The following is a 13,835-nucleotide window of genomic DNA, read 5'->3' on the forward strand; positions in this document are numbered from 1 at the left end:
CCTCGCCCCCAGTGCATGTCCCCTTCCCTCAGTTAGCGGGGAGAGCACCTGCCTAAGAGCGCCACCGATTCATGTTTCTACAGCTTCCTCGGCAGCACAGGGAGAGGTGCTGGGCCCTTGCCAGCATCCTGCCAGCTCCTCCGCTGTGGCAAATGAAATCACCAGCTTCACGCTGCAGATCTATTTAAACCAGCCTTTCATGTCTGATGGATTTAAAAATATGCTAGAAGTCAGCATCTTGAACACAAGAAACACAAACAAGCAGATGAGGCTGCATTTTCCTTCCTCGGTGCCCACCCCGTCCTCTTCCTTTCCTTTCCCCTCTCCTGGCCCCTCCCAGAGCAGTTTTCATTCGTGAGGCCCATCTCCCATCCCTCCCCTTTGCTCATGGCTCTGAAGTCTGCAGCCTGAGAGTGGCTGGGTGCCCTAGGAGTCTGGGTTTCCTCCTCAATTCATAGGAGATAAGAGAGAGCACCCCACAGGTGGGCTGCCCTCACTCCCAGCTTACTCCCTGCCTGGCCGGGCAGACCCCAGATCAGGACTCACCAAGGCCCTGCCTGTCACAGGCAAGGAGCCTGCAGCCCGCTGCCCTGGTGATCACAGCCAGCCTTACTGTCTGGTGCCTTCAGAGCCCCCAAGCTCCCAATAAGCCCCCCATGAGCCCCTCGCAGGATTCTGTCACAGCAGGGGCCCCAGTCCTTCCCCAGATAATTCTGGGGCTTCAGCCCACTTTGGTTGAGCTAACCCAATTTTCTCACGCCATAATTGAAACCATATTCTGTCTAATCCCTGAACGTCATTTCTTTGCTGCTTGATAAGAGGCCCTGCAGCAGGTCCTCCACCTGCAGGCAGGTGGCCAGGATTGCAGGGATTGCAGTGGTTGAATCTGGAAAGATGCTTTCCCAGAAATGGCCCACCCACCGCTCTGCCCCAGCTGCACCAGGAAGGCCAGGCTTCCAACTCCACATTCTCAGTCTCGGAGGCCCATCGAATCTCCTGGGGGATTTGTCTTTATTTTTACTATTTATTTATTTTTGTTTATTCTTCTTTTAATTGGCCTATTTGGCTTGCCATTTTAAAATAATATTTAAAACAATATCACCGTGTCTCTTTGGCGGGGGGAGGCTCTTGTTTGGTATCTGTCCAGTATTTTAAAGTTCTTGCTTCATTTTGTTACTTTACCTGTCATAACTGGTGGATTATTTCTTTCAGCATACTTGGTTGGTAAGTACTAAGAAAAAAATAACACTAGCACTTGTCCCAGTCCCCTCACAAGAAATTCTAATTTAATTAGAAGTTAAAAGTTCTTTTTGTAAAATGTGTTTAATATTACCATTATTAGCAACAGCAACACTGGTGTGGAGAAATGGAAAGTGGAAAACCCCCCTGCGTGTGAGCCAGTCTCAGACCTGCCTCTCTGACTCCATCTTCCACACTCTTTCCCGCCCCCACCTCCGTCTGCATTCCTCCAGAGAATTTCAAAGGTTTCCTCTGTCCACACAGCAGGTCATTAGCGGAGCAGCTGCCTGACAGGGTTCTGAGACTTCCCCAGAAATGCAGAGCCTCTAATCACAGACCCGAACGATGGTCAGTGTAGGTGAGCACTATGCTTGGGGGGTGGGGGGTGGGGCTCAAGAGCTACAGTCCTTCATCCTGTGTCTGCGGGTCTAAGGCACGTGTGGACACACTCACACACACATACACACAAACACACATACACACACTCACATACACACATACACACACACATGCACACACATACACACAAACACACACTCATATACACACTCTCATACACATACACTCTCGCACACAGACACATACACAGTCACACACACACTCTCACACATATACACACAAACACACACACATACACACACTCTCGCACACACATAGGCACACACATACATACACACACTCATGTACACACTGTGACACATACACACACAGTCTCTCTCACACACACATGGACACTCACACATATACACACACAGACACATACACACACACTCATATACACACACACACACACACATAGTCTCACACACACACGCACACACATACACAGTCTCACACACACATGCACAATCACACACACACAAATACACACACACTCATATACAGACATACACACACACATAGTCACACACACACATATACACACAAACACGCACACATACACACTCTCTTGCACACACATAGGCACACAGATACACACACACATTCACACTCACACACACATAGGCACACACATACACACACATACACATAGTCTGACACACACATACACACTCACACATTTACACACATACACACACAAACACACATACTCACACACATTCACACACACACACACACACACACACTGCACACATTCTGATTTCATCCCTGACTCCGTTCCCAACTATCCTACCCCTGATGGTGGGGACAAAGAATGTTCCTGGCCCTTTCTGTGAACACGGATGTTGCAGCCATAAAGCCGTCAGCTGCTGCTACTCTCAGCTGAGGGGATTCAGGATGGAGGAAAACAGGATCCTGGCCTCAGGTAGCTGAAGTGCAGAAAACCCCCAGGCACCTGGCGCCTTGGAGTTCACGGGTCTCTCCTGCGACACCCTCTGTGAACAACTTCCTTTCTGTTGAAGTGTGAGGACCTCCTCCAGGGCGCGGCTGGGGCTCATCCAAACCAGGACCTTATGTCTGGGCCAGATCGTTGTTTAGACGTGAGCACGCCTATGGTCATCTCTCCCAGGCCTCCCCTGACCCCGGACACCTGTCCAGCCCTGCTGCCCTCTAGGCTGCCCTCACCTTCTGCAAAAGCCCGACTCTCCAAAGGCCACTCATTCGGAACGCTGTGGGAGTGATGCCTGAATAGGAATCTGGCCAGAGACGATAAATATTGGATGGCATCATCAACTCAGTGGACGTGAGTCTGAGCAAACTGTGGGAGATGGTGAAGGACAGGGAGGCCTGGCAGGCTGCCCTCCCAGGGGACACAACTGAGCGACTGAACAACAGCAGAGGCAGGGCTAACCCCCTGCTGGATGCCAGAGGCCCAGCCCTGGCCAGCCAGCAGCCGAACCCTTAATTCCATTTCCTCTCAGTTACTAAAACGATTTTCCATGAGATAGTCCCGGCTCAGCAGAGTCGCAGACTAATAATGGAGCTGAGCGCCTGGAGGAACCTGGCAACCTGGCTATCCCCTCCCCCTCTGCTACGCGCTGGCAAAGTCATGGGATATTGCGTTATAGTCCTGGTGGGAACTTCTCTTCTCCCCAAGCCTTTATTTCTCACCCTGACCCCTGCTGTCCCAGCAGCCAATCTACTCTCCCCCCTAAAAAGTCTCCTTGGAAAACTCTGGGCCCAGAATTTTCCTGGTGGTCCAGTGGTTTTAAGACTTCACCTTCCAATGCAATGGGTGCAGGTTCGATCCCTGGTCAGGGACTTAAGATCCCACATGTCTCCAGGCCAAAAAACCAAAACATAAAACAGAAGCAATATTGCAACAAATTCAAAAAAGACTTAAAAAAAAAAAAGAAATCTCTGAGCCCAGGGCCACAAAATAAGAGGCACAGAGCTGCAGAATCAGCTATCACAGCTTTTCCAGTTGGGTGGAGGCCTGGAGACTGTTCTAGGCCGACACCTTCATTCATAAGTGAGATCCCAGAAGCATAGGGGGACGGTGCTGACCTCAAGGCCACGTGTCAGGCAGATGCCAAGAGCAGGAAGAATGGGTGCTTGCACCTGACAGGAGCATCGCAGTCATAAGTCTTCATCAGTTCATTTGGCAAATATTCCTGAACATCTTCAAGACCTTTGGTGGGCGTGGTCTATACCTGACACTGAACATAAACACAGATGAGAGGCAGAACCTGTCCTCCAGGAGATCACCGTCAAAGGAGACACAAGACCAGACGCTGATAATACAGCAGGTGCCACACCTGGGCACATGGAGACACGGGGAGCCAGGTGGGCTCAGCTAGGCTGTGTGTCCCAGCCCCGGAGGGGCTCAGGTGGACCCAGGTCAGAGCCACAGTTGTAACCACAGTCATGACAGTAAACCCACTCCCACTCACTGCATCCCCGTCATGGCTCCCACTTACCTCCATCAGCGTCCCTGCGGAAGGGGAAAGGTTATCACCAGTTTGCGAGTAAAGGAAATTGAGGCATGGAAGCTGCAGGCCACACAGCCAGGAGGTTGTGGGGAAACTGGGGGTTGAACCTGGTGCTCCAGCCCAGAGCCCATGCACTCCACTGTGCTCCAGGCTCCTCTCCTCTTAGGGGACTTTGGGTCCTCTGTGATGACCCCATGGGAGCCTCCCACCACCACAGGTCTGCAGGTGGCCCCAGTCCTGAATCCTGTTGAACAGCCTGGGGTCCTCCAAGCCCTGGCCCTGCTCTGACCTCCTACCCTGTTTCTAATCTGGGCATCTCCAAGCCAGCTGTCAGAGTTACTTCCAGGCAACAGAGGATGGTGGACCTTGACCCCTTGGCCCCTGGAAGCAGCACTCTGACCCACTGTGCACAGAGGCGCAGCTTGGAGGGGCCTCTCCCTCCCAGGGGCTCCTGCACACTCTTGTCTCAGGGCCCTCATTTCCAAGAACGGGGAGCTACCATCTCACCAAGCGGGATGTGTTCCTGGGCCAGCTCACAACAGTCTGGGACAGCGGTGTGATCATCACGGCGTTTCACAGAGGAAGGGTCCACCCAGGGGACAGCAGTTCTGGTAACTCACTGCAGCTCTCAGTTGTTGGCCAGAGAGGCCAGGCTGCAGCCCCAGCTCTGTTTACTCCAAGGCTGGCTGGAGTTCAAGGTGTCACCCATGACTGCAAAGCTGAGCGGGAGCCTGAGAAGCCTGTGTCTTTGGCTTCAAGCTCCATCCAGCTGAGCTAACCAACTGTGGCCAGAAAACAATCGTCATAATGTCAGAAAGCCATTACGACTACGGAGCCGCTGAAAGACGCTTCGAGAGTCCTTTCTGTGAGTGGAAAGTGAGGCTGGGTGTCATGATCCCCTGGAAACAGCCGCAGAACAATCTTGCAGAGCACACATCAGCCTGGCTCAGACCCTTCATGCCCTCCCGCCTCCCAGACAATTACATCCTCTGAGCCGTCCTTGTGGGGAGAACAGTACGACATGACACCGGAAAGGAGGATGCAGACAATCTCAGAGCTGCACAAATCGCCCCTCTGAGGTTCCCTGCCGGGGAGCGGACAGTTCTATGAGGCAGTCCTGCCACTTCCTGCCACTTCCCACCACAGCATCCGCAGCAGCCACCCCTCCACCCTCTGCCCGGGGCTCCTAGGGGAGCTTCTGCCAGGTGTACTTTGCGGGTACCTTTTCTGTAGCTGATTTTCCGAAATAGGCATTAAGTGAAGTCTATTGCCATTTTGCAGGGAAAGCAGCTGCCAGATTGAGCTCATTAGCTTCAGAGCACGTGTGGCCTGCAAATCTTATCCTGTCACTTTCCTGAGTAAAGTCCTAGTGCTTTCTCACTGACCGAGGAAAACGTCTCCCCGACCTGGACACGGGCTCTGGACCGTGGACCCTGGCTGCATCCCAGGCCTCCCTTCTCCCTCCTCCCCAGATCTCGGCTTTTCCCTTGTCTCTCCTCTTCTTTTCAAACGAGCCTCCCTCTCTGGACGCCTTTGGGTGGGGCCTCAGCAAGTATCACTTCTGCCAACCGCATCCATTACCTTACCATCCCCTCCTCTTCTGCTTTTTTGAGTTTCCGTTTCAAGTCGTGTCTTCAGAGAGGTTCTTGATCTCCTAAGAGTCTACTCCCTCGTAGAATATATTACTCTTGTGGAAAGTCTCCTCCTGGCGGCTGCTCCACAGGAGGGACCGACAAAAGTTAACGGAAAGAGAAAGTTTGCGAGAGACGCCTCGCGTAGCTCTCCTGGGTCCAACTGAGAACAGGACTGGAGCCACTGTGCTCAGGATGGCCCAGCACCCACACCTGACCTGGAAGCCACGGCCAGCCTCCCAAGGTCACGGCACGAGCGCATCTCCCTCCCCACCCCACCCCTCAGGCAGGACTTCCACATTTGGTGATCACACAGGACTCATTGGAAAAGACCCTGATGCTGGGAAGGATTGAGAGCAGGAGGGGAAGGGGGCAACAGAGGATGAGATGGTTGGATGGCACCACCGACCCAATGGACATGAGTTTGAGCAAGCTCCGGGAGATGCTGAAGGACAGAGGAGACTGTTGCGCTGCCGTCCATAGGGCTGCAAAGAGTCGGACACAACTGAGTGACTGAACGACCACAGAAGGATTCTTAGGCCATGCCTTCCTCCCTGCATGGTGTTCTCCTGGGAAAGCCACTGCAGCCCTGGGCACGGGGAAGGACCCTCCTGTCCTGTACTTCCGACTCACCACGTCATGGTGGCATGTGCTTCTGTCACATTAACGACGGTTTAAGACAGTGGGGGACTGGGGCGGTCACTTCCTGTTCAGTACAGCCAGACAGCTCTGGAGCGGTTCTGCGGCTGTTATGCAGTCAAGAAAGGGCTGTCAGGTCTCGCTGGTCCCCACCTCCTCCCTTTTACTGGTCCCTAGAATGCACTTTTGAGCCTCTAACTCTGGCCATCAAACAGAATGGTACCCCATTACACCAACTTGATGTATTATTTGTCGTTATTGTTCAGTCGCTAAGTTGTGTCTGACTCTGCCACCCCATGACCTGCAGCACACCAGGCTTCCCTGTCCTTCACTATCTCCTGCAGTTTGCTCAAACTCATGTCCATTGAGTCGGTGATGCCCTCCAACCATCTCACCCTCTGTCACCCCCTTCTCCTCCTGCCCTCAATCTGTCCCAGCATCAGGGTCTTTTCCAATGAGTCAGCTCTTTGCATCAGGTGACCAAAGTATTGGAGCTTCAGCATCAGCCCTTCCAATGAATATTTAGGACCGATTTCCTTTAGAATTGACTGATTTGATCTCCTTGCCATCCAAAGGACTCTCAAGTATCTTCTCTAGCACCACAGTTCGAAAGCATCACTTCTTCGTCTCTCAGCCTTCTTTATGGTCCAACTCTCACATCTGTACAATGACTCTTGGAAAAACCATAGCTTTGCCTAGATGAACCTTTATCAGCAAAGTAATGTCTCTGCATTTTAATACATTGTCTAGGTTTATCATAGCTTTATCTTCTAAGGAGCAAGTGTCTTTTAATTTCATGGCTACTGTCACTGTCTGCAGTGATTTTGGAGCCCTCCCAAAATAGAATCTTGTATTATTAACCCAAACCAAATATGACTTTTCCTTGGGGAAGCAGTGTGAGTAGAATTCCAAGGTGAAGTGGACACTGCAGGTTTCCACTGCTCTTCTCCATGCAAACTAAGCCCTAGGCCAGGTGGGTCTCCAGGAGGTTCTTGGAAATGCAGGTAGAGAGCCAGAAGTGGGGGCCTGCAAAGAGCACCCCAGGCAGGGCTGTGACACCTCAGTGACAGGCTAGCATTTAGCTCTAATGGAAGGCCATGCATGTCTTGGTGCCAGGCGGTCACTGCCTGCCGGGGAGCTGGGAGATGAACATCAAGATCTCAGCAAGACACGTGTGAAGCCTTTAACGAGCTAATGAGCACAGTCACCATGCATGCCACTCCTGCCCAGGGCTTCTGGCAAGAGTCCACATGTCTGTCCCCTGCAGGGCTGCCCTGCTCCCTGGACCTAAGCCCATAGCCCTGGGATCTGGCCAGCTGCTGACCATGGATGGCGGTGCCTACTGCTCCTTGGGGACCTTCAGAGGCCCACAGGCCTCAGGCGCTGGAGTGTACCCTGTCATGCTTCTCAGTGTCAGGGCTGGAAGGCAGGCAGAAATGTTATTACTATAGCAACCATAACTGTACTTTCAGTTTCCAGATGTGTTTTTCAGTTCTTTCAGTTGATTTCCTTGGTGTCTCAGGGAGGTGCAGTGCCTGGTCCAGACTCACACACTTAGCAAGCAGCAGTGCCGGAGTTTGACTGGGTGGTTTGGCTCCAAACCTCTGTCACGTGGCTAAGTTGTCCAAGGTTGGATGCTTGCCTTCAGAGCGGGGGTCCGCAGGGGCCTAGGTCCTTGACCCAGCACCCTAGAGGCCTCTTCTGCCCCGTGGACTCTGGCTGCCCTTGAGGCTGAGATGTTGGCTGCATCCTAGAGGTAGGTAAAGACCCTTTTCACTTCCGCAGTGAAACAAGATCTCTCAATAGAATACAACAGGGGCCTGGGCCTCCTTCTCTGAACGTGACAGCCTGGGCCCCCGTGGGGATTTGTGGAAGCAGGCAAATTCAGCGTGATCTCTTTCTGGACCAGCTTGGGAGGCAGCCCACCTCACCGCGATCTGGACACAGCTCATATCACCTACCGAGGTGTCAAGACTGTGGGGGTCAAGGAGAGGGGTTGTGCTTAGGGAGAGTGACTGAGGGACCCTGTTTCTTTTCAGAAAGGAGCAGGCCCTGCCCATCTAGTGACTGACCAGCAGGCGGTGAGGACCGGGAACCCTGAGGGCAGGGATGGGGCTGTGGACTCTGCTCTGTTGTCAGCCTCTGGCTGAGCCTGGAGCCCGTGCCTTTTCCAACACATGTTTCTTTCGGCTGAATTTCAGATCACTGAATAGGTTGTGTCTGGGTCTCACCTGAATGTAGGCTGATTGCTTCCAATGGGATGAGGCACAGCAGCCTGGGTGGCTCTGGACATGGGGCCAGCATGTCCACTGTGGTCAGACCGCCCAGCCTCAGGAAGCCAGGCTCATCCCAGTGGTCCCAGGACCACAGGCAAGGGTCTGGGCCCAACACACCCAAGGGTCTAGGGAAAGGTAGGAGGCTTCACAGGTGGGGCTGCACTCAGAAACCAAGGCATATGGGCAGGTGCCATTCAAGACTCCAGGTGGGGAGCAGGGATTCAGAAAAACCAGTCTTTAGGAAGGGAATTCAAGAAACAAGGCTGGGGACCCTCCATGCCGTAGAGAAGGTGGAGAGAACAAGATGGAGCTCCCACCCTGTGTGGGACCTGAGACTTAAAGATAGGAGATAGGGCTTCCCTGATGGTCCAGTGGTTAAAAATCCACCTGCCAATGCAAGGGACACAGGTTCCATCCTTGGTCCAGGAAGATCCCACATGCTGAGGGGCAATTAAGCCTGTGAGCCGCTGCTACTGAGCCTGTGTGACTAGAGCCCACACACTTCAGCAAGAGGGACCACTGCAATGAGAAGCCCAAGCACCTCGACCAGAGTAGCCTGACTCCCCCAGCTAGAGAAGGCCGTGCGGGGCCAGGACCCAGCGCAGTCAAAAGTAAATAAATTATAAATATTTTTTTAAAAAGATAAGAGAGAAAGCAGAGCAGAAACCGAAGGATCTGAATTGGCCAGTAGGCCAGGGACAGACTCCTGACCGGGGGACCGCCCCGAGGCACAGCGATGGGCGGGAGCCAGCTATCAGTTGGTTGGGTGCTAAGTGTGGTGCCCAGAGGAGAGGAAGGCCGCTGAGACAGGACAAAGGGGAGATGGGCACCTCCTGAGGGGCACAGATAGAAGGGACAGGAGCCTGGAGCCCTTGGTGGCTCTGGGGCGCGTACTGAGAGAGTCCAGCTGGTCCGCTGTCACCCTGTGGACTCCCACCTGCAAACTCACTCTGTCCAGGGGAAATACGGGCAGAAAGAGAAAGGTCTCTGCCCTTGAAGCTTGTGGTTCGGCGGGGAACCTGGACCCCAGCGGACCTCAGAGCAAGCAGCGAGGGGCCCGTGTACGAGCAAGCCCAAATCAGACCAGAAAAGGGGCATGGCGGCTGCAGGCCTGGGGAGAAGTGGCAGCGGGTGGGTGGGGAAGTTCCCCAGAGAGGGAGCGGAGAGACACGGAGAAAGTCACTCCCGGGTTTTGTAGCCTCAAAAGAATGGGAGGAAAGCAGAAGGCAGGAATGAAGGAAGGGAAGGCGGGAGAGAGAAAGGAAGGAAGGGAAACAGGAAGGAGGAGAGTGAGAGGGGGGCCGAGCCGGGAAAACAGGTTTGACAGGTGAAGCTACAGAATGTACTCAGAGCAGACACTGCCTGTTTCCCACTGAGTCAGGGGAGACGGCAGTCCCACTGCAGCGCTCCCACGGGCAGGAGGGAGGGGGCTGCTGTGTACATGCTCCTCCATGTCCCCCAGGCTTCACTCTTGGAGCCCCAGGAGCTGATGCAGCAGGCACTGAAGACCCAGGGCCCAGGGAGGCCTCTGGGGTGCGGGCTTCTCGGCTGGTGGCTGGAGAGGCCCGAAAGACTGCCGGTTCTTTGTTCAGCATGGGCCTCCCTTCCGGGCCCCCAGGGATGTCAGGGACGCCTGCAGCCCCCAGAGGCCTGGAGCTCCTGGAAGCGCATCCTCCTTGCTGGCTCTTGGCGGCCATGGAGGATTTGACCCCATGGACCGTGGATGGAATTCTCCAAAGCTGGGTGGACAGGGTTGCCTACTCCCATACTCCCACCACAGTGGATTCCCCTTGAGTGCCCTCTGGGAGACCACAACCCCCGCCGGTCCTTCCTCGAGCCCTTTCCTTCACAGTCTCACTGTTGTCCTCGAGTTAAGTTTCTCTATTTTTCTTGTCCAAAACACATGACGAAAACATTCCATGATTTGCACGCACGGTATTTGTCTCTAGTTATAAAGAGAGGTCTCCCCAGCTGGAACAGCAGAGGACTGACTGAACACAGGGTGGGTGTGGGGGGGCCAGGGGGGTGCAGAGGGCACCTGAGCAGGCCTGGAGATGGGGTGGCTCCTCCATGATCCCTCTCCCCCCCCACCCTGGGGCTGCTCAGCTACCAAAGTGGAGGGGTGAGGGGGGCCCTGTGCTCAACCCCCAGGGCTTTGGGGAAGCGAACATGTACGCAGAAACTGTAGTGGTAAAGAACCTGCCTGTCAATGCAGGAGATATAAGAGACACGGGTTCGGTCCCTGGGTCGGGAAGATCCCCTGGAATAGGAAATGGCAACTCACTCCAGTATTCTTGCCTGGAGAATCCCATGGACAGAGGAGCCTGGCAGGCAATAGTCCATGGAGTCACAAAGAATCAGACACGACTGAAAGACTTAGCACACACACAGTGAAAGGGCAGGACCACTGCTGCTGGAATCAGTGGTCATTTTCCCAGGCACTGCCATCCAGAAACCCCAGCCCAGAATCAAGAGCTCAGCCTTGACAGGTCCTAGCTTCACGGCTCCCTCACCAAGCAGCCACCTTCCTTTTGAGATTAACACCATCGGATCTTCTGTTCCACTGTGGCCTCTGACTTCCTCCTACACCCCCCACCCCACGCCCCCAGAGCACGAGGAATGCAGCCACCCCATCCCTTCACTCTCATGTGCATTTATTGAGCGCCCACGGAGTGCGTGGTCCTATGCCCAGGCTTCGGAGCCACAGTCTAGTCAAAAGGAGACCGGAGCTAATACAGAGAACGTTTCATAGCTGGGAAGGGCTGAGGACAGGAGAGAACTAATCACAAAAAAACTTCTATTGGAAAGCAACAGAACTTCCTCTGAGAGTAATATATATTCTACGCACGCGCACACACACACGCACACACACTCCTGTGATGAACACGGACGTCACCCGCTTGACAGCCCCTGCACGCGCATACAGTGCAGGCGCGCGGGGTCAAGTAACTAACCCGGATGCCGTCCGCGCACGCGCACCGCCGCACGCACATGGAGTCTGGCTTATGCTATCAAAGACACTAGTCTCCGGGTTCTAGAGAAGCAATCTGACCTAGATGCCTGCAGCATGCAAAACTTGAGGATCCGAGAGTCACGGTTAAGGAGGACGATGGGGACACGCGTGGACTCCTCCATCGGGGCCCGGCTGCCGCGCAGGCCGTGGCTCAAGGTCGGGAAAACAGAGCCTCTGAGAAGGGCCCCCCGGAGCAGAGCCGAGGGGCTGGGGGCCCTTGGTCCAGGGGCAGGGCCCTCGGGAGGCCGGCGGAGTTCACCAGTCTCGAGGGCACTCCAGGATGGATCGTGTCGTCCTGCAAACAGGGTCCCTGGTGGCCGAGCCGCAGATGGAGGCGAGTTTCCGGGCTGGCTCGCTCGCTCTCTGCAGCCTCCCACGTGTGCTAACGCATTTTGTAGTAATTAGATACAGATGTTTCGCACAGCTGTCCCTTAAAATCCAAGTCTACTGTGAAATCGAGGTCTCGCTGCAAAGGAGGAGGAGTCGGGGCGTCAGCACCAAGAAGCCCTGGGACCATGCCCCTCCCCGCAGGCGGAGGGCCGCGCGCATCTGAGCTGCTAAGGGTTTCCAGCTCAGGACACCCCACGAACAGCCCTCACGAGCCTCTTCCGGAGCCTCATTATCCTCTTGGGAAAGTCGTTGGTTTCTAACCTAAATCCTTCCTGTGAGAATATAGAGATGTCCCCTCTGGTTTCAACTCGGGAGGAGTGGAGCAGTTGCTTCTCAGAGAAAGAGGCCCCAGACGCCGACCCTTCCCAAAGTTGGCGTTTTCAGGGCCGGTGCCCGCAGCCTGGAGTGAGGGGGCGGGCCCAGAGAGAACCACACGGTCCAGCCCGCCAGGCCAGCTGGAGGAATGTGAACTTGTCTTCCAGGCCACCAGACACGTGGTTTCCCGGCTCAGCTCATCCCAAACAAGGTGAAACCCATGGCCACAGCCTCTGCTCATGGAACCCCTCTCATCAAGGGCTCGAAGCTGCCCTTGTGCTGGGGAGGGTCCCAGGGGGCCCTGCAGGAGGGCTCCAATTCTGCAGTTTTAAGGGGTCCAGGTTGGGGTGTTTCGAGGATGCCATCACGTCCACATCTGCCTTTCTACCACCTCTCCTGTAGCGTTCCTGATTGTGCACAAGGCACCCAGGTCCCTGCCAGCCAGTGGGGGAACCCCCCCTCCATGTCTCTCCTCCTCTCTGCACCACCCCCCACCCCCCACCTCAGTACTCACCACGTTTTTGGCATTTGGCTTCATGGATATAGTCCCGTAGATCTCTTCCCCTCTCCGGACAGTGAGGTAATCTTCCAGGTAGAAGACAGTCTGCTTCCAGTGGGTGTAGGGGGCGTCAGGGGCTGAGGGAGAGAAGGGAAAGTCGGAGGAGATGCCTCCAGGGACTTCCCTGGTGGTCCACCGGCTAAGACCTCTGCACTCCCAGTGCAGGGGAAGGGGAAAGTCGCTCAGTTGGGTCCGACTCTTGGCAACCCCATAGACTATACAGTGCATGGAATTCTCCAGGCTAGAATACTGGAGTGAGTAGCCTATCCCTTCTCCAGCGGATCTTCCCGACCCAGAAATCGAAACAGGGTCTCCTGCACTGCAGGTGGACTCTTTACCAGCTGGGCCACCAAGAAAGCCCCCAGTGCAGGGGGCCAGGGTTCAATTCCTAGTCAGGGAACTAGATCCTACATGCTGCAACTAAAGATCCCACGTGCAGTCAAATAAATATTTTTTAAAAAGAGAGAGAGAGATGTCTCCAGAAGGGCTGGGACCCCACCCGGAAGCTGCTGCGTTTCTTCTGGGACATGCTGAACACCCTGCCCAGCCCTCTCACTGGGTCAGGTGCCCAGCGCCAGTGCCTGTTCCAAGTTCTGGCAGGTCTCCCCACTCAGCCCAGGGGCTCAACTTGTCATCGGCTCCCCATGCCCTCCAGACTGAGGATCTTAGTGGAGAAACAGAGGAGAAACAAACTGACATTACAAGGTCATACCAACGGGGTGGTATTAACACAAATGAATCTCAAAATGCTGCTGTTTCATTGGTTCAGCAGAGTGAAGACTTGCAGACAAATGTAGGGGAGATACACGGAGGGCAGTCCATCCAGTCTCCTGTCAAAGGACACCACTCACGCCAACTCCACGGCTAAACCAGTTTCCCCAATTTCATGGATATCCCAAC

At 54.5% G+C, this 13,835-nt stretch overlaps 1 protein-coding gene across 3 annotated transcripts in view; it reads right to left on the minus strand.

Annotated features, from left to right (window-relative positions):
- Positions 1-12,053: 12,053 nt before the first annotated feature.
- Positions 12,054-13,835, minus strand: part of PRMT8 (protein arginine methyltransferase 8) — a 71,489-nt gene continuing 69,707 nt past the window's right edge. For all 3 annotated transcript variants that reach the window (XM_055395192.2, XM_088836757.1, XM_088836758.1), the window contains 2 exons: positions 12,891-13,012; positions 12,054-12,137 (listed from right to left, as the gene is read on the minus strand). In XM_055395192.2, coding sequence (XP_055251167.1) covers positions 12,054-12,137; positions 12,891-13,012 — 206 coding nt within the window. The remainder of the gene's footprint in view (positions 12,138-12,890; positions 13,013-13,835) is intronic.

This window comes from Moschus berezovskii, chromosome 6 (genome assembly GCF_049115385.1).
Source record: "Moschus berezovskii isolate FMDL1 chromosome 6, NW_MosBer_1.0, whole genome shotgun sequence".
Lineage (NCBI taxonomy): Eukaryota > Metazoa > Chordata > Mammalia > Artiodactyla > Moschidae > Moschus > Moschus berezovskii.